Source organism: Colossoma macropomum, unplaced genomic scaffold (assembly GCF_904425465.1).
Source record: "Colossoma macropomum unplaced genomic scaffold, Colossoma_macropomum, whole genome shotgun sequence".
Classification (NCBI taxonomy): Eukaryota; Metazoa; Chordata; class Actinopteri; order Characiformes; family Serrasalmidae; genus Colossoma; species Colossoma macropomum.
In genome coordinates, this window is record NW_023494790.1 from 25,453,204 (window position 1) to 25,474,868 (window position 21,665).

At 37.3% G+C, this 21,665-nt stretch overlaps 3 protein-coding genes across 8 annotated transcripts; 1 reads left to right on the forward strand and 2 right to left on the reverse strand.

The window, feature by feature from the left end:
- Positions 1 to 1,998: 1,998 nt before the first annotated feature.
- Positions 1,999 to 11,792, forward strand: cd37 (CD37 molecule). 3 transcript variants are annotated; one of them, XM_036571733.1, is made up of 11 exons: positions 1,999 to 2,102; positions 2,855 to 2,922; positions 3,395 to 3,458; positions 3,632 to 3,762; positions 5,290 to 5,364; positions 5,607 to 5,714; positions 7,363 to 7,518; positions 8,159 to 8,242; positions 8,471 to 8,571; positions 11,006 to 11,031; positions 11,229 to 11,792. In XM_036571733.1, exons 2-11 carry the CDS (start codon positions 2,857 to 2,859, stop codon positions 11,261 to 11,263), a joined length of 846 nt encoding a protein of 281 aa, XP_036427626.1. In that variant the 5' UTR covers positions 1,999 to 2,102; positions 2,855 to 2,856; the 3' UTR covers positions 11,264 to 11,792. The 3 variants fall into 3 exon arrangements, with proteins under 3 accessions (XP_036427626.1, XP_036427627.1, XP_036427628.1); XM_036571734.1 differs by lacking the exons at positions 8,471 to 8,571; positions 11,006 to 11,031 and having other exon boundaries at positions 5,607 to 5,738; XM_036571735.1 differs by lacking the exons at positions 8,471 to 8,571; positions 11,006 to 11,031.
- A 3,106-nt stretch (positions 11,793 to 14,898) lies between these two features.
- Positions 14,899 to 16,395, reverse strand: LOC118808856 (gap junction beta-3 protein). The gene is made up of 2 exons (XM_036571737.1): positions 16,236 to 16,395; positions 14,899 to 15,928 (listed from the first exon to the last, which is right to left on the reverse strand). Exon 2 carries the CDS (start codon positions 15,905 to 15,907, stop codon positions 15,170 to 15,172), a length of 738 nt encoding a protein of 245 aa, XP_036427630.1. The 5' UTR covers positions 15,908 to 15,928; positions 16,236 to 16,395; the 3' UTR covers positions 14,899 to 15,169.
- Positions 16,396 to 17,124: 729 nt separating this feature from the next.
- znf668 (zinc finger protein 668) lies at positions 17,125 to 21,663 on the reverse strand. 4 transcript variants are annotated; one of them, XM_036572771.1, is made up of 2 exons: positions 21,556 to 21,663; positions 17,125 to 20,435 (listed from the first exon to the last, which is right to left on the reverse strand). In XM_036572771.1, the coding sequence occupies exon 2, from the start codon at positions 20,429 to 20,431 to the stop codon at positions 18,485 to 18,487; it is 1,947 nt and encodes a 648-aa protein (XP_036428664.1). In that variant the 5' UTR covers positions 20,432 to 20,435; positions 21,556 to 21,663; the 3' UTR covers positions 17,125 to 18,484. The 4 variants fall into 4 exon arrangements, with proteins under 4 accessions (XP_036428664.1, XP_036428662.1, XP_036428663.1 ...); XM_036572769.1 differs by having other exon boundaries at positions 17,125 to 20,438; positions 21,556 to 21,662; XM_036572770.1 differs by having other exon boundaries at positions 21,549 to 21,656.
- Between the last annotated feature and the right edge of the window lie 2 nt (positions 21,664 to 21,665).

Here is a 21,665-nt window from a genome sequence, read left to right on the forward strand (position 1 = left end):
TTCTTGATGAGAACTGATGCTGATGTTTGATGACAAACAGTATTTTCCTGCATCATCACAAGATGATGTTTGACAGCAAATGATACTGATGTTTGTGGACAAATGATATTTTTCCACATCATACAACTAATATTTGCCATTGCCCACTTAGAAACCTTGATATATGGACCTGTTTTCTGTACGCTGATAAGGCACATATGACCACTATAATTATCACAATATTTTCATTCAGGACTCATCTGAATAAAAACATTTTAGCATATTATATCATTTTAGCATATTATTTTTAAAAGGATAAAAAACACAGATTAGCTGTGAAGTTAAGTATTCAGACAATTTTGTTGTTGTTATTTAATGCATTTCAATGTATCTAAAAGATATGGATTCATAAGCATAAACAAATAAAAGTGATAAAAAAATAGAGATGCTGCATATATATATATATATATATATATATATATATATATATATATATATATATCATCTCATAACAATATTAGACGGTAAGAGAGCAGTTGGTTCTCATAGTTGACGTGTTGGATGTGGGAGAAATGGGCAAGTGTAAAGACCTGAGTGCCTTTGACAAGGGTCAAATCATTATGGCCGGACATCATGGGTTTGAGCAACTCCAAAACAGCAAGGTTTGTGGGGTGCTCCCAATCAGCAGTGAGTACCTACAGACAGAGGTTTAAGAAGGGATAAACCACAAACAGTGACAGGGTGTTGGGCACCCAAGGCTCATCAATACATGAGAGCAACGAAGGCTGTCCCATCTGATTGGAAACGAGCTGGGTACATGTGCGCTGAGGAAGTAAGGACGCCAGAATGCACAGTGGGAAGAAAACAAGCCGGTGGAGGCAGTGTTATGCTCTGGGCAATGTTCTCCTGAGAAACCCTGGATCTGGGCATTCATGAGGACGTCAATTTGACATGTGCCACTAACACAAACATCGCTGCAGACCAGGTCCATCACTTCATGGCAAAGATATCCCCTGATGGCAGTGGTCTCTTTCAGCAGGAGTACACACCCTGCTACACTGCACACGTTGTTCAGGAACGGTTTAGGGACCATAATGAAGCATTCAAGGTGTTGGCCTAAAATTCTCCAGAAAAGGTTTGAATGGAAAAAGCTACAGAGCCCTTGCAAAGACCACAAACATCACTGGCAGTTCATGGAACACGAGTAATAATCTACAGACAGGTGCACCACACAACATTTCATAATGCATTCTCAAAATAATGATAAGGAAGGGAGAAGAGAAGCTAGCAGGGCAACCTAAACAACAGTTACACAGAGAACAAGAAGCAATGAACTACACTGCAATCGTATTTGTTCCTAAACCCCACATCATTGAAAACATGAATGGAGCGATGTACCAGGACATATTAGATGAGAATTTAATCTCATGGGCCAGGAAAACGAATCTGGAGAGAAGATGGATGTTTCAACAAGCCAATAACCCCAAACATACAGCCAAAACTACTCAAGACTGGCTTCTATAGAAGTTAAAGGGCTTAGCTGATCTCCTAACTTGAATCTCACTGAAAATGTATGGCGGATTTTGAAATTCATTCATCAGAAGGACCCTTGTAACCTTTGAAGTACAATTTTTTTTTCTAGCAATTTCATTTTTTAAACATATCTATTTTTATGCCTATGAATGCTGACTTTTTTGTTCAAATTTACAAGTACAAAGTCAAAAGACATGTTTGTAAATGTGAAGTGGATTTATGCACTGGAAGTGTATTAAATAACAAAAACAAATATGTCTTAATACATTTCCCCTCACTGTATTCATTTTGAAGCTGATCTGTGTTTCAATCCTTTTTTAACTATAAATAATACAATTAAATGTAAACCTGTTGACTACCTTCTATTCAGTTTAGCTTTGTAAATGGTAGGGGATGATGTATTATTTATGGACTGTGAAGCGCTTTCGAAACCAGCACAGCTCAGATGCTTTGCATGCATTCTGGAGCTAGGAAGTTACTCTAAGATGCAGCATTTCATGCAAAGATTCTTTCACATGGTCTCATATGAGGTTGTCGTATTTCGCTCAGACACTGTGATACTCTTTTGATTTGGAAATTTGGTACATAAGGTAAGTTATAGCCATTCATTTTATTGTGAAAAGCTGTAGAGCCTATGATACTGCTGGATTTTGTGTTATCAGTCAAATTTTTGCCAAATTGATTTTTTGAGCTTGATTAATTTGCTTTATGCCAAGGAATGCTGTTTTACCAGATGAGTGATGCACTGACTTTTTAGCCAAAAACAAACAAACACACACAAAAAAAAAAACAGAACCTGTCTATTTGAACATGGGTGTACAGTTAAGAGTCTGTAACATAGTCTGTGTAATATACTGTCTTGAGGTTTATCTGCCATAATACTAACTCATGTGATGCGTAGTGTGTAGATAGTTAACACCATGGCTGTGAAAGATGATCTGATGGCTCTGTTTCCTTATCCTGGCTATAGTAATGTGAGATAGCTCCAGGTGAGGGGCTGCCTATTCTTTTTTCCCTCTGTTTGCTTTTTCTTTTCAGGCTAAACAGGGGTGGGGGGCATTTTGCAGTCACTATGTGCTACATCAGCCATGAACAAAATCAGTAGTATGTAAATGAACAATGAACATTCAAGAAAAGCAACAGCTGTATTATCAGCCTGACTCTAACTGAACCTTTCATCCTGTTGTTTTAAAACAGGCTGTCGATTTGTTTTAAAACCAGCAGTCGGTCACACCATGTGGAGAAAATGCCATGTTTTTTATTTTTGATTTGAAATAGTGATAGTGAAATATACAATTGTACAACTGTATCACTAATTATATAAACAATTTTTTCCTTGCAGATATGGCATCTGAGTTCTGCCTCAGTCTCACCAAATATTTCCTGTTTGTCTTCAACCTGGTCTTTTTTGTAAGTTTAATTCAGCTATATGATATACAGTCATATGTAAAATTTTGGGCGCCCTGATCAAATTACACAGCTTAACATATAGGGAATACAGTGAAACATAAAATGTGGCCTGTGCACCAGTAATACACATTTGATATATTATGTGTTTTTTTCCAATATGGCAAGTTCAGCAAACAAATAGAAATTGTGCACTAAAATTTTCGGGAAAATGTCATATTGAAGTTTATTCTCTGTAGATGATGTGCTAACGTATTTTTTAAAAAAATGGCAAAACGTAATTGGACCAGGGGTGTTCAAACTTTTCTAGATTAAATGAGACACTAAACATCAAATACCCTTTCACATTGGTGAAGAATAATTCATTATTCTTCTTTTACAGTTCTTAGACTAGACATAATCCAAATAACTGCCCCTAAACATTTATCCATTTTAATCATCTGCAATTTATTCTGTAATTTACCTCTGCTCATAGTTTTTAGGATCAGCCCTGTTGTCACTGGGATTATGGATCATGTTTTCTGAGACAAGTGTTCTCAGTGAGTATTATAATACCAGCTCATCCAATGCTAAATATTTGCTAGTTAAATACACTATTTTGCCTGTTCTCTGTCAATGCCACAGTATCATATAACCAAATGTAGCTTTTAATGTGGAAATTTATATAAATGCTATACAATGTAATACAATAATGTAATGCCTATCTTCACAGTACCTGCCCCTCGCTTCATATCCCTGTCTCTCTTCTCCTATCTGCTGATCATCAGTGGTGTTGTTACCATATCACTGGGCTTCTTTGGTAGCCTGGGTGCTCTGAAGGAGGTCAAGTGCATGCTGGCAATCGTGAGTTCTACATCATGATTATTTTGTGTACAATCACTGAAAATGTTAATCTTGTGATTTGGCAAATAGATTAATTTGATTTATAACGCTTAATCAAAACAGTGCTATAAATAATAAAGAACAAATAAAACATCAAAATAGAAGAACAAAGACAAACCAGACACAGACCAATGGCTACCACATTTACATTCCCCAAAATAAAGATATAAAAATTAGAATAATAATGAAATTTAGTAAGATATAATAGAATTAATTTAAATAATGCTACCGCAGAAATCAGTGTTTAAAGTCATGATTTCAAAATAGTAATAAAGGATGCACACCTAAAGCAACCAATTTGTCTCTGCCCCCACATTTCCAAAATGGTAACTTTACAATCAAAAGTTAAAGTCAATTAAAGTCAATGTAATTATATTTTTACTGAGCAATTTGGTCCATTTCTATTGTTTCACTATCATGAAATTTTGACACAATGTAAAGGGCAGCTGCTGTGCTCAAACGATGAAAAAAAAAAATCTGAAAAAATGGAGATGCATTTTTTTGGGGAGCAGCAATGATTTGCACTGCAGTTTAGTCTATGACAGTTTAGTCTATGTCCAGGAAACCGGTACCTAATGCTGTGATGTTTCACAGCCTTGACACGGCAACTTCAAAAGCACGGTCACCCTTAAACATGCAACAGCTATAATGAATTGAGCTGGTGACCTCAAAGTAGGTCAGTGACTGAGAAGTGGACTATCCCATTTAGAGCTTTAAAAACAAATGGCACCTTAGTTGCTCCTGTAATGGACAGGGAGCCAATGAAGAGAGGCTAAAATCAGAGTGATAAGATCACTATACTTGGTGCTGGTAAGCAGCCCAGCAGCTGCGTTTTGTACTAACTGAAGACAAGCCAAAGAAAATGTATTAACATCTAGTTAAAGCCCTACAATAATCTGTGTAAGACATTAATCATTTTTTTCAAGTATTGAAAAGAGAGAAAGAGTTTGATCTTTTAAAACTGTGCAGTTGGTTAAAGCAACTCTTGACAACAAAGTTGATTTGTTAGACGAATCAGAATCTTTAAATGTTGTTTGTAAGCAATAATTATAACTCCTACTAGGTTAAAGGAATAATAAACTTTGGTATGTAATAAGCCTGAGATTTTAAGGGGTTAACTTAATGTCTATCAGCTGCATCTGTAAGCATATGGGTGATTACTACAGACACACTGTAGCTCAAAAAGAACAGAAAACCTTTTGAATTGGCACACTTATAATAGAAGTCAACAAGAATGTGTCTCAGCAACTGCCCATTGGCTTCAAATCGTAATTATGTTTTGAATCAATGTTTTTTCTGTTCTTTCTCACATGAAAATTATTGCTTGCAATAATTCTACGTATGCTACAGAAACAGCAGGGAAAGTTCAGATTGAAAAATGCTTGAGTATTCCTGGTCTGAACTCCCAACTTGTGTGATATTACAGTAATTTGATGCGCTTCACTGAGCTGAGGTTTTGCTGCTGAACTGCCTCATGTTTATCTGCAGTATTTCATCCTGCTCACTGTGTTGCTTGTGGCTCAGACAATGGGTGGAGTGCTCCTCATTACACAGAAGAGCGTAGTAAGTAAAGCATGAAAGGGTCACACCCAGGTCTGGTTACATCTTGTTGTTTGTTTTTCTCCCTTTTTGGGGGGAAAGTGCATGATACACTTAAAGCAGTATCTGATGTCTGTTTGGCTTATTACAATATTGATTATAAATCAGAATATTGTGGAGATGATTTGATATTTTAAAGTCTGGAAAAAGCCAGTGGTCTAGACAAGAGATTAATCAAAAGTCCTATTTTTATTTTTTCTCTCTAGTTTGAGAAGTCCTTAGAAAGCCACGTTCAAAAACTTATTCAGGACTTTGGGAAGAATGACTCAAACCTGCGAGATTTTGAACGAACTCTACTGGTTCTTCAACGTGAGGTGAGAAACACACCCACAAAACAGGTAACTAACAGAAAAGTCACCGCATCGTACTAGGGCCAGACCCGTACAGGGCTACGCAAAGGTATCAACATCCCTGGTCAAAGAACATGTTTTGTTGAAATGAGTGAAAATAAGTTAACACATCCTCTACACACTTAAATATGGCATTTGTTCTGCATTTTTAATGCACAGTTTCTTTTTTATGTGCTGAATTTAACAGATTGGAAAACATAAAACATGAAATATAATAATAGAAGAACTTTTGCACTGGCCACCTTTTATATGTAGTGGTTTCTCCAATGTGTAAACATTCAGCAAATAAACAGTAACTGTGTATTATAATGTGCAGAAGTGTGTTCCCTGTAAAGGGTATGTAACTTATTTTCACATACACAATCAACAAAACATGCAGTTTGACCAGGGGTGCCCAAACCTTTACCTATGACTGTATATCAGCCAGTGTCAAGATTACTCAGACTTATCAGTAACAGTAATTCCTGCTGATACAGTGCCAGTAAGTAGCAGTTCATCTTATGATGCAGCAAAGCCCTGTTTTTTTCTCGTCTAATATTACATATCAAAGTAATTCAGTCTACACTGAAAAATACAATACACACTCATGGTGTAATTAACAAATGTACAATGCATCCAAGCATAACCTTTAGCATAAGGATAACAAATTAGAACAGCTACGAAAAAATCCTGTGAAGAGAACTGTTAAAAAATAAGAAAAATAAGAGATTCTCAGAAACCTCAGAAAATTCTGTTAAGCTCTGTCACTCAGAAATCAAATCTATTTTCTTTTTGTACTGTGACGCATTTACAAATGAAACAGTCTTAGAGAGTGTAGCAGAGGTAGTTGTGTATTACCCTTGATGAAGTGGGGTGGACAGTGATGGGGAAGTGAAACATGATGTTACTGATTAAAGCTACACTAGCTACACAGACCTCTCTGGTGGAAATGCATGCGGAAGAACATTTTGTAATATCGCTTGTGCTTCGGACCCCTTCCCCTTTATGAGGTGACTCCCAGCAGACGGGCACCACATTTTAGCATATTTTTACACAGTGCAGCTTTAATATTAATTTAATATTAAATAATGATATTAGTTATGATAATATTATCACGTCCACTGGTGCATGGTGACAATCAAAATTCAGAAGACTTTTTCGCGACAGGCAAAAGAAGAAAACATTTGAAGAAAACATTCATTTTATCACTAAAATAGTATAATATGATGAATCAGACAGACTATGACCAGAGGCATCAATTAACAAATTAAAACAGGTTGAAAACTTGATGAGTTTCTGCTGTTTGAATTTTAAAAGAAATGTGCCAATTGAGAACTGATCATGTTTGACAATTCACGTTTGACAACTGACAGGCATATCAGCCAGTATGGCAGTGTTCAACTAAAACAATTTAAGTTTATAATTAAAATCTAAAACATAAAATGATATCAACAATATTATCAATTATCAGAATTTTTAGCCTCTTAAAATCAGTATGGTATCGGCCACAATCACTACAGAGTCCTACACAATGCCACAAACTGCAGACTTTCCCTGAATTAGTTAAACTACCTAATACCACTAAAGTCTGCTTAATTGTTACGTAACATTTGTAACATTTTTTTCCATTCAGGCCAAATGCTGTGGATGGTCAGGACCATTGGACTGGAAACCGGACGCCCACTGCTCATGTTATTCTCCTAACAATGTCACAGCTAATATTACCGACCATAATGATCACTCAGATATACACACCTGTAACATCACCACATGGGATAAACATAAAAAGGTACAGTATGACATTGCTGTTATAACTTGCTTCTCTGATGTCAATAAAGTGTTCTAAGTAAAAATAACTTTCAGAGATTTTAACATTTTTCATGAAGGTCTATTATTTCATTGCAGTGTTATTTCATGACAAAGCAAAGTCTCATTGCACTGCTCAAGCTTGCAAAATGCCTTTTTTTTTTTCAAAGAGGACAGTGCTGTACTATATTTGCAAGGTTGTGGCATGACTTGAAAACGAAATGTGGAATATTACCTGCTTGGCCTTTTCTAATTACTTGCTTATATAGTTGTGCAAGAAAGTTTGGGCCCCTGGTTGATTGACGGTTTGTTGATTTTCTAAGTGAAAGTAAGTTGAGACATCCTCTACAGAGAACACATGTGCACATTTTAATGCGCCATTACTGTTTATTTGCCGAATGTAACAAAATGGAAAACAAATGAAGGCTAAAATGCAGCCTGAGCAACAGTTACTACACATCTCACATTTTATATTTTAGTTAATTTTCACAATATTTTAAACTAAGCAAATAAATAGAAATTGTACACTAAAAATAGCTAAAAATGCTAAAAGCTATTAAAATTATTCAAACTTTTGCATACAACTATTGCATTCAATGGCTTTTTTTGTTCTTTTTCAATAGGGTTGCAAAGAGTATGTTGAAGAATGGTTGAGTGCACATATTCTGATCATTCTCATGGTGGTTTTTGTCCTTGCTGTGGTAGAGGTGAGAAATAACTGTTAAGTAAAATGTTGTGTCTTTTCTTTTTTTCACCATACTTCCACTGCAAAGCTGAACTTTTCTTTGTCCAGAATCATTGCAAGTTACTGTTATTGATGTTACTGCAGTTACTGAAGGCAGCACAGAATAAGCCTTACATATTATATAGCAGAAATGCAGTGTGTGCTTTTATGCAGAACTGCTAACTTCCCCTGTCCTTTGTGTGTGTTGTAGTGTCTCCAATGGGTGTGTCTTGTCACGTTCTGTTGCCTTAGCCACAGCTGTCGATGTTGCCGCCTAAGAAAGCCACGTGGCAGCCATGTTCAACTCTCCAGGTGTCTGAGTGAATTTGTTGTTGAGTGGTGCTGTGTTTTTCAGATCAAAGCAATAATACCATGGTGTGAGATGTGTGATGATAGCATAACATCAATTCCAAAGAACTTGTGAACACATTAAACTGTATAACAGGGGCAGGGTTATTATAGTTAACTAAAACTATTCCTAAAACCAAAGCAGTGAAAATTCAACTGTAATAAAAATAAAAATGACAGTTTTCAAAAACATAAAAACTAAATCAAAACTAGAATGCCCACTGCAAAACTAACTAGAATGAAATAGAATTACTGAGAAAAAAAACTTTAATATTAGTTTTTTCCATGTGTGAATGAAAGTTTAGAAGGGGATTGCTTCTGTGTTTGGCTATGTTTAGGGAAACGTGGAGCCAAGCTATCAAACACCTTCTCACCACAGCGTTCATCATAATGCTAAAATCTAAAACTAAAATTGAAACTAAATAAAAACTAAACTAAAGCTATTACTTTTCAGCAAATAAACATAAAACTAAATATATTAATGTATGTTTAAGACTAACTGAAACTAAACAAATAAAAATTAAAACTAATGAAAATTTGAAAACTATAATAACCAACTCATTTGTTGATTGTCAGGTTCAGTAGGTGTCTTTGAGCAGGAAAATCACCTAACTGTGCTAGACACCAGCCTTCAAGGACTGGAATTAAATCCCCCTGCTTTATATCGTTGCTGTCATAACAAAACCTTATAGCTCCAGAATGATAGCTTTGTAGGTAAAAGAAAAACTTGAGTTTATTTCAATGTAAAATGATTTAATGCTAAGTAATTTTATTCACACAATGTAGGGCAGCTGGTATTTTCAAACAGTGTAAGAAATAGAGTTATGATATAATGTGATAATAGATAGAGTTGTATGTAAAAGTTTGGGCGGCCCTTGTCACATGACAGATTATATTGATTTTCTAAGTGAAAATACGTTAACAAATCCTCTTCAGAGAACACACTTCTGCACATCTTAATGCACAATTAATGTTTATTTGCTGAATTTAACATGTAGAAAAAAACATTCATTTTGGCCTGTGTAAAAGTTATGACACATTTAATATTTTATGTTTAATTTTTTCCAATATTTGAAATTTTAGCAAGTAAACAGTAATTGGGCTTTAAAAAACATCAAAAAAGAAAAAAGTAGAAATTGTACACAAAAAATTAGCAGAAAAACACCATATTAATGCCTCCCCTATAGGTAATATGTTAACTAATTTTCACTTACATTGACAAAACTTAATTTTTTACATTTGTAACTTGACTGCCAATGTTAAAACTTTTGCATATGACTGTATATCGAAACGAAACCATGCTATCATTAGCATAATTGAAGATGCATACTAAAAAGTGACGTGTTAAATAACAATATACCTACCCTGTGTTACCAATTTTAACACATTTTTGTGTAAAACAAAATGTTTTAATCCCTAACTGGACAGAAATATCTTAACATATTCTTTGTTAAAAGTAACAGAAAACATGTTAAACTGAACTCATCAATAGACGAAGGACAAATTGTGTTGTTTGTAACACATTTGTTTGAAGACCATCACAGGTTTGATGTTAGGGTGAACACACAACTCGAGTGTTCTATTGCTTTTATTCAAAAGTTCTTCAAAATGAAGAATCCCTGATCATTGTTTCGAATGTGCTCTAATACTAGCACTCCTTCCACCAAAAATGTAGTAGCCGTTTTGCTTCCATAAAACTTTCCCAATATCAGGTTCAGCTCAGCTTTTTCAGTGCTTGCCAGATTAACCTGAATGTCATTTGGCTCCAGTCAGTGTAAAGCATTTCACAGCCCATTTTTTTTGCTGAATTGTATTCTATTCAAATCTGGCAAATTCCAGCTTGTTTAGTTGTTCTGGCGTCACAGCTGCCAACTAAAAAGCTTAATTAGGAGCAATGGCAGATGGGGAGTTTGATGCAGTTCAGAATCTGAAGAAATGGGCTGCAGGTCAAATATTAATCCCCTTAAAATTCCAGGCTTATTACATTATTCAGTAACTACAGGGACTCCAATGCAATCTGGCTGAGCTATTCTTAAGTTATAGAAGTGTGTAATAAAACTTTAGGCCTGTCACTGGGCCCTGGCCATGTAAGGGGTTAACTAATAGAAGTTACCTGAAGTGTTCTTTCAGTGTTTTTATATATATATATATACTAAAGTAAAAACTTGGTTAACTACAAAGACGTCATTACTTAGTGTAATGATACAGTTATTGTGAAAAAAGTGTACTGTTATCACAAATAATAGCACAGGTAGAACGATTCTCAACAAGTCAGGCTGCATCATCAGATACTAGAGTTTGGCTTTAATTTTGGAAGTTCTGAATTATATATAGTTTTCGTGTTTGGATGCCTCCACATATTAACAATTATTATGTCTCCCAAATCTTCCCAAAACAGAGATTTCAATGTGGAGTATTGGCAAGGTATTTTGCTTATGCTGGTGGTGTGGTTAGCATTGGGTTCTGAACTTGCTGTGTGTTTGCTATGTGCTTGTGCTGTTTCGGTAATTGATTTGCTTCCCTGTGGTCTACTCTATGGCCTTGATATGTGAATGCCTTAAGAATCAATGAGAAATTCAGTTAACAGCACTTTAAATGAGTATTGCTGTCTGTCTCCACAGATAAGTGGTTCGATCCTTTCGATGTGTCTGTATAGACAGGCTTCTGTGGATTACACCTTAACGATGTACCGTTAAACCGCTACAGAAAGGAGAAGAACATCAGCAAAGAATTCTGCAATACACACTGGCAGTTATATTACAACATTATGGATTTCTGTATATTACTTAAGGCTTTTTATAGCTCATAGCTTATGGTAACCTACTTTTTGATGTAAATAAATTATGATTATAATGAACAGACTGTTGTGTGGTTATATGAATGCTACTGTATGGGTTTTTTGTTCTGAAATTCATATTGGAAATCCCCCCCAACCCTTCCAACAGTCCTTTAGGCCTGATATGTTGATGGCATGTGATTTCTGTTACGCATCTTCATTCTCCTGCCTGTGCTGCCTCTCCTCCGGATAGAAGACAAAAAAGAGGTGTATAATATTTCACCAGCATAATGTTTCTCTATTGTTAGATGTACACAAAAGGTGACCTCGATCTTGTGGTGACGCACTGATACTCCTTTACAAAAATCTTTATCTTGTTTAATGTAAGGTTTTATCTTTTAATGATAGTAATGCAGCCTAGACAGGGCAAAGATAAGTCAGTGAATCAAATGTTTGCAGCTGGTAAATCTTCTCCATGGACCATATTGTCACTGTCCATAAATAAAAATAGAATTTCTCTATTTTTTTCTGATTTTTATTTTTGTACACCATTTGAACTGTCCTTTACAGTGTATAATAAATTTATGATAAACTGATGAGTACAAATGTTCCAAAAACTTCTTTTTAGATTGACTTGCATTAAAACTTTTAAAAACATTTTTGCCTTCTCCTGTAAAGTTAATATTTTGGAGAGACTTGTTTGTCTTGTTTGTTTGAACAGCAACGATATATACACCTAACATACCTTAAGATAAAACGTACTCATAAGCTGAGTGGAAGTCATTGACCAAACCAGTGATTTTTATGTTGCCTATTATCTAATGTTTTGATTTATGCCTATTGTGCCCCATGGAAGTGAGGATGGCCATAGGGGATATGTGATACTCGTGAGTAGACCCCAACTGTTGCAGCACTCCAGTCATCAAGTGTCGTATAAAAACACCCATGTTTAGGCTTAGTTTTCAAACACTCCCTAGCAAAACTGTCTGGACTGAGGAGGTAAATATGCTTAGATTTATTATAACATATTTCAAATTTTGCCACTTCACCAAAGTATTATAATAATTTGGTTCTTTAGCCTTTAGCTTTCATCTCCTACCCAATCATTATTACAACTGAAAGATGGGACGTCAAGTGCTAATCCTGACTGTGCTTGTTGCTCTTATCTGCGGTGAGTTCACAAAGGCATTTTCAGACTTATTGCTTATTTGGTATGTACTCTGTACTCTTTAGGCAAAAGTTTTTTCATTACCATGTGAAACAATATTTGACTTTTTACTCTGAGCTAATTGACTATATATATATATATATATATATATATATATATATATATATATACATATATATGTACATGGTGTTTCTTTATTATTCAGTATAGAGCTGGGAGATATGTCAAAAAGTAATACCACAATACTTCAAGATGTTTTTACAATACACAGTAAATCACAATATTTATGTTTTCTGACAAATGATAAGCTGGACTACATAAAGTAGTGCCACATTTGAAAAAATATTTTCAAATACTATGAATCCAATTATTTGTATTTAACATTTCACATACTGTGCTGCACTAAATCAAAATAAACGGAACCAATTCTGCTCTCTTTATAATCAAACATGTTTGTGGAAACTTTTTTTACATAGTGATGATATTCCTTATATGCTCTGAAAAGCTTGTTGTGACATAATTTAACGTTATGTATCACAATAACAATAAACATTGCTATATTTCCCAGCCCTATTTCATTGTAAATATTATATAATTCTGTATGGCTTTGATAATGTAAATTGGAAATATTTTCTGTGATTGTTTTATGTACCTGATAATAGCCTGGACCTGATTTGTTATATTGTACACTCATATAGGTATAAAGAGAATGAACTTAATGAAAATAATGAAAATAATCTTCAACCTTTGGTCATAACAGTTGCCCAGGGCCTGAAGTGTAACCACTGCAAGAGTATCAAGGTCCATCCTACCTGTGAAGAACTTGAGGAAAGAGAGTGCACTATGGGGCTGAATTACTGCATCACGCTCACACTGCGTGAGCCAGCATGTACGTTAACCAGAACATTTGAAATGGCAAAAGCAAAATGAACAAAAGTGGCATTATATGGTCTGTCATAAACTGACATATGACTATGTAGCCTAATCTTTAAGGGTTAGATTAACCATTGCTTAAAAGCTTTAAAAACAAGTTAATATAGATGTTTTTTTGTTAACTATTCTACTAAATAGTGTCTGAAGCTTCCCATGTGTTCATTAATGATCCCATTCTTGTAATTGGCCTTTTAGACGGCGAAATACGCAGATGTGGCAGCAGAAGTGAATGTGAGGCGGAAGAGCATCCTCTGGTGGGCAGAAAATGCTGTGACAAAGACCTCTGCAACTGACCTCTCTATACTGGCAGACAATGCAGAGAGTAAGCTCAATTAGCTAAATCACCTCCATCATTATTTATAATTAGCACTGTTGCTTGTGATCTTTAGCAAATGAATGACTGGCAAAACATTTAGTACTGACTAAATGTGTGAATTAATTATGAAATTAAAAAATATAAATAAAATGCATGCCTGTAAAAGGAGTATAATGGCATTGTTTAGCCTATTTAAAGACATTTGTTTGAAAGGGCCATGGTTGACTGTACATGCACACACACATGACTTTACACCTTTACCATAACACACAAAACTGCTTGACTCAGAAACACCAGAAGAAGCGCAAAGCCAAACATGGATCACACTGACAAACTGACTTTAATGGCACAAATGTTAACAGTTTTACAAAGCAAAATCAGCACTGTTTCTGTTTGTCCAGCATTCTGCTACATTCATAGCAAAAAAGTTATTTCCCTTGTATAGAACCATTTAAAAAGCCATATACAGCAGGTGCTTAGTCATGGTACAAGAACTAAGAACAATGTAACCACAGAAAGAACTGTTTTGTATGCAAATGTTTGACTTTCCCCCAGTCAAATGACATGTTTTGTTGATTTTCTAAGTGAAAATAATCTTCTTTAGGGAACATTTTGCAGATATTGTTTTTGCATTGTGTGTTAAAAATGGCACAAAAATGTGTCAAAAACAGGTAGGTGTGTTGTTATTTAACACCACTGTTTAGAGTGTATCTTACAATTATAGTAATGATACCATGGTTCAGTTTCTTCGATATACAGCCATGTGCAAAAGTTTAAACACCTTTGCCCAAATTATGTTTTGTTGATTTTCTATGTGAAAATAAGTTAACACATCTACATGGAACAAAGTTAAATATGGCATTGTTCTGCGGATTTAGTGCACAGTTTCTATTTGTTTGCTGTGTTTATCATATTGTAATAATAATAATAATAATAATAATAATAATAATGAAACAAAAAATTGAAATACACTACAACTTTTGCAAAAGCCACATTCATTCATTCATTTGTTCATTCATTCATTTTCTAAGCCGCTTATCCTCCTGGGTTGCGGGGGGGTGCTGGAGCCTATCCCAGCACTCTTTGGGTGGAAGGCAGTAAACACCCTGGACAGGCCGCCAGTCCATCACAGGGCAGATACACATTTCAAAGGCCACATTTTATTTATTTTTGTTACATTCAGCAAATAAACAGTAATGTGCAATTTATCATACAACTGTATACACTTGCCTCAAAGAATTTCTTTTAAAAGGGTGATGCAAAAGATTTAACACAACAATAACACTGCATTGATGCTCCCTGTGTAGTAAAAGAAGAATAAGCAATAAACAAAAAGCCCACACTTTTTTCAGAAGCACTAAAGCTCATTTTACACATCATTCGAACTTCGGGTACAGCAGTTACAGATGTAGTGGAAAATGAAGTAAAGGCAAAACAGACAACTGATAATGATAACCAGGATAGAAATGGATGCTAGAGCATAGATAGACATGCGCTTTTCTGCTGTGGCCCTCACTACACATTGCTGCTCTGCACATCCATGGTCTATGACATTACACAGGAAAGAGGTTTGGCTCAGTTTAGGCAGGTTCCAATTGAGCAAAACATAAACGAAGCAGCCCTCCACCACAATTCGCAGTATCATGCTGAAAAGATAGCAGAGCACTGCGTGTATGCTTCCATGCATGTCAAGGATCATCAACGCTCCTGAGTTAGCCGCAAGATTACTTGTACTTTTCAGCTCTCCGAGGGACTCCACCTCTACCCCCTTCCTCTCTCTCACAACCTTCTTCTGTAAAACAGATCGAACATGGGCTGTGAACAGCTCCATGATGATGACTGAGATGACCAGTAAGATGAAGAGAAAGTTCCAGGCCATCACAGCAGGCTTGTCAAAATGTCTATTAAAGCAGGCTTTAGTGCACACATCCTTGGTGGAGTTGCAGCTAAAATCCGAGTCCAACTTGAACCAGGGCATTTCAGCCACAAAAAGGGTCACGAGGCGAACACAGAGGAAGCCGAACCAAACAGCGCGCCCTTTGTAAGTGGTGCTGGTGTCCACTGCAGTGCGCAGGATTGGGATAAGTCCAGTAACTATAGCTGCCATCACTCCTTCAAAAATGTTCTCCTGCGTTAGAGTGCAAAGCAATATTTGTATGTTCACAAATGATGGATCATTTTTAGTTCACAGGCTTTGCAATATTATGATTACTTTAAAAATACAATTTAAATGAAAGATTAAATGAAGTTTATTGATCAGTATGCTCATGGTCATTCCTTTTTTCTTCAGACTGTGTTTATTTCCACTTTTTTAAGGTTCTAATTTGTGTTATTTCTTTAAATTCTAAGATGTAACACACAAACACACTTGCTGGTGCAACAATATTTAATACTGTAAAACACAAACACACTTAATTTAAACCTAATAAACTTACTTATGGATAAATGTCCAGTGGGCACAAATGCACCGTCTTCTTGTGTTTCAGCAAAACTGACAATTCTGCTATGTCAAGCCACGCAGCATATAAAGAGCTGAACTGCTAACATCATCAAAATTTGTGTTTCTCTCACTGCTCACACATTGTAGGTCACGTGTTTAAAATTAGCTTACAGGAGCATTCAGAAGTTTGGAATCACATTTTTTTAAATAATTGTTGTTTTATTCAACTTAAACTTATACAGTGAAGATTGAAAAACTTAAAAAAGTTAAATATCACAAAGTATTTTAAGATGTTTTTAAAGTTTTTGGGAACACTCATATACTGTATATACTGTACACACTGCAGTTTTGACAATCTTTATGGTTGTCCTGTTACACACTGTTGCTAATTACCAGCATGCACTGATGATAATACAAGCACAAATGTCATTGGTGCTGTGGACTGAGTCTCTTTTTCTCTAGATTTTTTCATCCCACTGTGCACTCTCTGCACACTTTAAAGAGATGGTCCTTCAAGGGATCTTTAGTTATGACAATGGTTCTATTTAGAAGCATGAATTCTATATAGAGCTATTTCATTCTTAGCTGGTTCTTTGGATGGTGAAATGGTTCTTCAGATTGATGGGGACTGTATTATATATGGTTCTATGTAGAACCTAGTTCTATATAGCACCAAAAAGGCTTCTTCTTTTGTTACAATGTCAAGCTTTTAACAACAGCAGAGCCCTTTTGGTGCTAATATACAACACACTTTCCAACACACTGAAGAACCATTTCACCATGCAAACAACCAATATGCATGAAAAAAAGGTTCTATATAGAACAAATTTCCTTTACTAAAGAACCCTTGAAGAACTATCTTCTAGTAAGTGTGTAGTCTCTACTGTCCCATGTTTAATGGTTGTGTTTTGTTGTATATTGTATAGTACAGTTTATTTTATAGTGTTCTGTATAGAATAGTCAGTATTTGCTGCATTTATTGTTTATTTGTACTGTTGTCTGCTGCTGTTTTGTGTTAAAAGGACCTCCATGCCCCGAAGAAACTACGTTTCATTCCTCACTCAACACATTGTGGTGGGACTGAACGACAATAAAGCCCTGACTTTAAACAACAAGAATACATTAGGCGATAAATCTAATTATATATATATATAGATAAATAAAGTTATTTGCTGGAGATTTCACCACCACATTTCAAATCCGAGGCATTATGGCCATTCATTTAATTAAAACGAATTATTTGAATTAAAAATTCTCAATGTTTTACAGCTTTCTCAATCATTATGAAAACATCTACAGCTCCGTTTATCATTCCGGTCACATGTAAAATTACCTTTAGCACAGCATCATAAACGTTTCATAATTTTTATACAACATTTTATTTGTTTATTAAAAACACTGACCCAAAACTTCTGAATTGTGATTCCAAACTTTTGAATGTTAGTGTAATTTAAGGCATATTAAGACCTTGCTAATTATTACTTTTGTGAATGGGAATCTTATAAACAATAATAATAATAATAATAATAATAATAACAACAACAATAATAACAACTAAGCAAAAATAAAGAAAACTGTAAAAAAGGAAAAAATAAAGATTGACTCATCCAATGAGCAGCTTTATTTGTGATTATAGACTGATTATAGATTAATTATAATACACTCATATTTGACCAGTCAATGATGAACTGACGTGCAGGTAGTGGCTACAACCCAACAGTAGGTCAATCTTCTCATCTCCCTTATGCAAAATATGGACTTGTAGGTGGGAAGATGGAATGGGCACACTGGCCAAAGGAGACCTTTGTGATAACCTCTAAAACATGATGTGAATGAGAAATGTCAGATTAAAAACCATATCAATAATTACTTTTTTATTAAGAAATGTGGCTTTTCTTTCTTCTTTAAGTCACCAAATGTAATACTGGTGGGTAATTCAAAAGAGAAGCAACAGTACATACTTACACAGAGTTCATGTATTCAACTTAATTCATATAAATAATGAATAGTTTGACTAAGATTAAATCACTAATATTACTGTAAGTGTTAGTATACAAACATGACCATTAATGTAAAGCTATTATACAAAAACAGATTGATTTTGTGAGGAAAATCGGCTGTAACAAGTCACACAAATCTGTGTGTGTGTGTTTGCTGCCTTTTTGGACAGAACTGCATCCTTATCGAAGGATTTTTTGTGAAAGCACAGTTCAAACAATTAAGGCCACTATGCTGACAACAATTTCACAACTCCTCTTCCTTGTCTATATACACATGAGCTGACATTGTCTGGAATGCAGACACCGGTACAGTAACAGGTACAGTCAGAGAAATGGAGGGGGGCTCTGAGCCCGTTGGGGAGGCTGCACTGGGCGGGGACGGAAGAGGCTGGGTGTGCGCTATGTCCGTCTGTGGCAGAGCCGATGAGGACTCACTGTCACGGTGGGTGCGTGAATGTTTCCGAAGGTACGCAGCGAAAAGAAAAGCCTTGCCACAGATAGTGCAGCAGTGAGGGCGACTGGTGGAGTGAATGCGCTGATGTTTTCGTAATCCGGCTTTGTTCAGGAAACCTTTGCCACAGTCATCGCAGACATGGGGTCGTGGCTTAGGGTGCATCTTCTCATGTGCTTGAAGAGCGGACAGCTGAGTGAACTCAACCTGGCAGGTCACACAAACATATGGGCCTATATTGAGAGATGTGGCAGTGGAATCGGACGGTGGAGAAATTGAATGAAGGCTGGCATGGGCTTGCACCTCCTCCCACGTCCCAAACATCACATCACAGTGAGTGCAGGAAAACTGCGGGCTGGTGTTCTGAGAGAAGATTTGCGCAGATTCAGGCACTGGGTCCTGCTGCTGAAGGGGTCTCTCCGCCAAGTGTGTCCTCTCGTGCTTGCGCAGGCTGGATGACACGACAAAGGACTTAAAGCACATCTGGCATTTGAAAGGGCGCTCTCCGGAATGCACCCTCCGGTGCTTGTTGAGGCTAGAGCGCTCTGCGAACGACTTGCCGCATTCGGTGCAAGAGAAAGGTCGCAGTCCAGTGTGCACCAGCATGTGCCGGCGTAGGTCCCAAGAAGCGACAAAGGCCTTGTCACAGTTTTGGCACTTATACGGCCTCTGACCCGAATGCACGCGCTGATGCACCGCCAGGTCAGCTGGCTGCCGAAATCTCTTGTTGCACTTGTCGCAGGGGTAAGGCTTGAACCCCTGATGTGCTCTCTGGTGCCGGCGAAAACTGGAAGGGTCTGAGAACATCTTACCACACTGCGGACAGAGAAAGGGCTTCTCTCCAGAGTGTGTTCGAAGGTGAGACTGGTAGGAGGAGAGTTGAGTGAAGCCTTTGCCGCACTGCTCACACTGGTAGGGTTTGCTTTGAGAGTGAATTCGCAAGTGGCACGCCAGTGAGGAAGAGCGTGAGAAGGCCTTGCCACAGTCCGAGCAAAGGTATGGCTTCTCTCCCGTATGCGAACGCTCGTGGTTCTTCAGATCCTTCAGCTCTGTGTAAGTTTTCCCACACTGGTCGCAGGAATAAGGGCGATGTCCTTGGTGATTGCGCCGATGCTTGCGGTACACTGAGGGATCAGCGAAACTCTTCCCGCATTCTGCACAAAAGTAGGGCTTCTCTCCTGTGTGTGACCGCTGGTGAACTTTCAGCTTGGACAGTGTTGGATAGCTCTTGGAGCAGTGTGGGCAAGAATGAGGCCGCTCACCGCTGTGTTGTGTCATGTGAATGCGCAGACAGATGGCTTGCATGAATGCCTTGCCACACTCAGTACAGACAAAGGGTTTCTCTCCGGTGTGGGAGCGGCTGTGGTTGCGCAGCTCAGTTGGAGTCTTGTATGCTTTATGACACTGGGAGCACTGAAACGGACGCTGAGCAGAATGGGAGCGCTGATGCTTAGAGAGCTGGGCACGGTTTGAGAAAGTCTTACTGCACTGTCCGCAGACGTACGGTTGCTGCTTCTCCTTACCATGAGCTAAGAGCTTATGGCTGCGTAGAGTTGAGGGGCTGAAAAATGCTTCCTGACAGGCTGAGCATTTAAAAGTGTGCTGAGACTTTGTTGCTCTCCCTTTGCCTCTTCTTCGAGGTGGTTGCTCTGCTGTATCCTCTTTCTCTTCATTGGTCTCAGGAGGTGGAGGGGTATCCTGCTCTTCTGTAGGTGGGCTGCCTGGCTGAGGGGAAGCCATTTTTCTGCTGAAAATAATAAGGCTGTGTTACAGGATGTCTCAGAGTTTGTATTCTAATTATGTTTCTTTCTTGCACTGAAAATACACTGATCAGCTATATCATTTATACCACCTCCTTGTTTCTACACTCATTGCCCATTTTATCAGCTCCACTTATCATGTAGGTGCACAGTTCTACATTTAAAGACTTTAGTTCATCTGCTTCTCTGCATTCTTTGTTAGCCTTCTTTCACCCTGTTCTTCAAGGGTCAGGACCTCCACAGGACCACCACAGAGCAGGTGTTTGGGTCGTGGATCATTCTCAGCACCACAGTGACACTGACGTGGTGGTGGTGTGTTAATGTGTGTTTTGCTGCTTCAGACACAACAGTGCTGCTTCAGTTTTTAAACACCTCAGTGTCACTGCTGGACTGAGAATAGTCAGCCAACAGCATCCTGTGACCACTGATGAAGCACTAGAGGATGACCAACACAAACTTTGCAGAAACAGATGAGCTACTGTCTCTGACTTTACATCTACAAGGTGGACTAACAAGGTACGTAAGTTAGAGTGGAAAGTGAGTTGACACAGTGTTTAAAAACTCCAGCAGCAGGGAGGCTAACAATGCATACAGAGAAACTGCTGGACTACAATCTGTAATTGTAGAACTACAAAGTACACCTATATGTTAAGTGGAGCTGATGATCGTTGTACTTGTTAACTGAAGTTACTAAAGTGGCCAGATAACGTAGAAAGAATACAGCCCAACACAAAATGGCCGGCATTAGGACCTCAGGGACAATTAGGCAAAAGGCTCGTCGTTGAAAGGAAGTTAGCTAACGTTAGCATCCAGCCTGAATCAGTTGGCTTTGCTGTGCGGTGCTGTCTTTAGAATAACCGAGTAGATATGTGTTAACCATGTAATGCAACAACTATTTAAGCTACTAAATAACCAGGCGTTGAAACCCACATAAAACTGCCAAAACTGTTACATTACTAGCTAACATAACACAAAATGGCTGGCTTTAGGACCGCTGAACAAGCGAGGCTATGTAGCTGCACATCTCTGTCACTGTACGGAGCTTAGCTCGATCAAAGTTGCTGCAAGTTTCTGTGCGAGCTGACCAACTTACGTACTTCTTACCAGTAACCCCACAGTTAGGATCTGGTCGCGGTGTCTCCTGCGCGGTCCAACAGCACAGTTTGCATTTGAAGTGAAGTGGTCGCAGATGCGTTAAGACGGGGACGGCTTTA

Excerpts from the sequence above, each read along its gene's own strand:
- cd37 (XM_036571733.1), top strand. The coding sequence starts at position 2,857 with ATGGCATCTGAGTTCTGCCTCAGTCTCACCAAATATTTCCTGTTTGTC. Across the intron at positions 3,763-5,289 it reads TCAAGTGCATGCTGGCAATC|TATTTCATCCTGCTCACTGT; the intron begins GTGAGTTCTACA and ends GTTTATCTGCAG. Across the intron at positions 7,519-8,158 it reads CATGGGATAAACATAAAAAG|GGTTGCAAAGAGTATGTTGA; the intron begins GTACAGTATGAC and ends CTTTTTCAATAG.
- znf668 (XM_036572771.1), bottom strand. The coding sequence starts at position 20,431 with ATGGCTTCCCCTCAGCCAGGCAGCCCACCTACAGAAGAGCAGGATACC.
- LOC118808856 (XM_036571737.1), bottom strand. The coding sequence starts at position 15,907 with ATGGCAGCTATAGTTACTGGACTTATCCCAATCCTGCGCACTGCAGTG.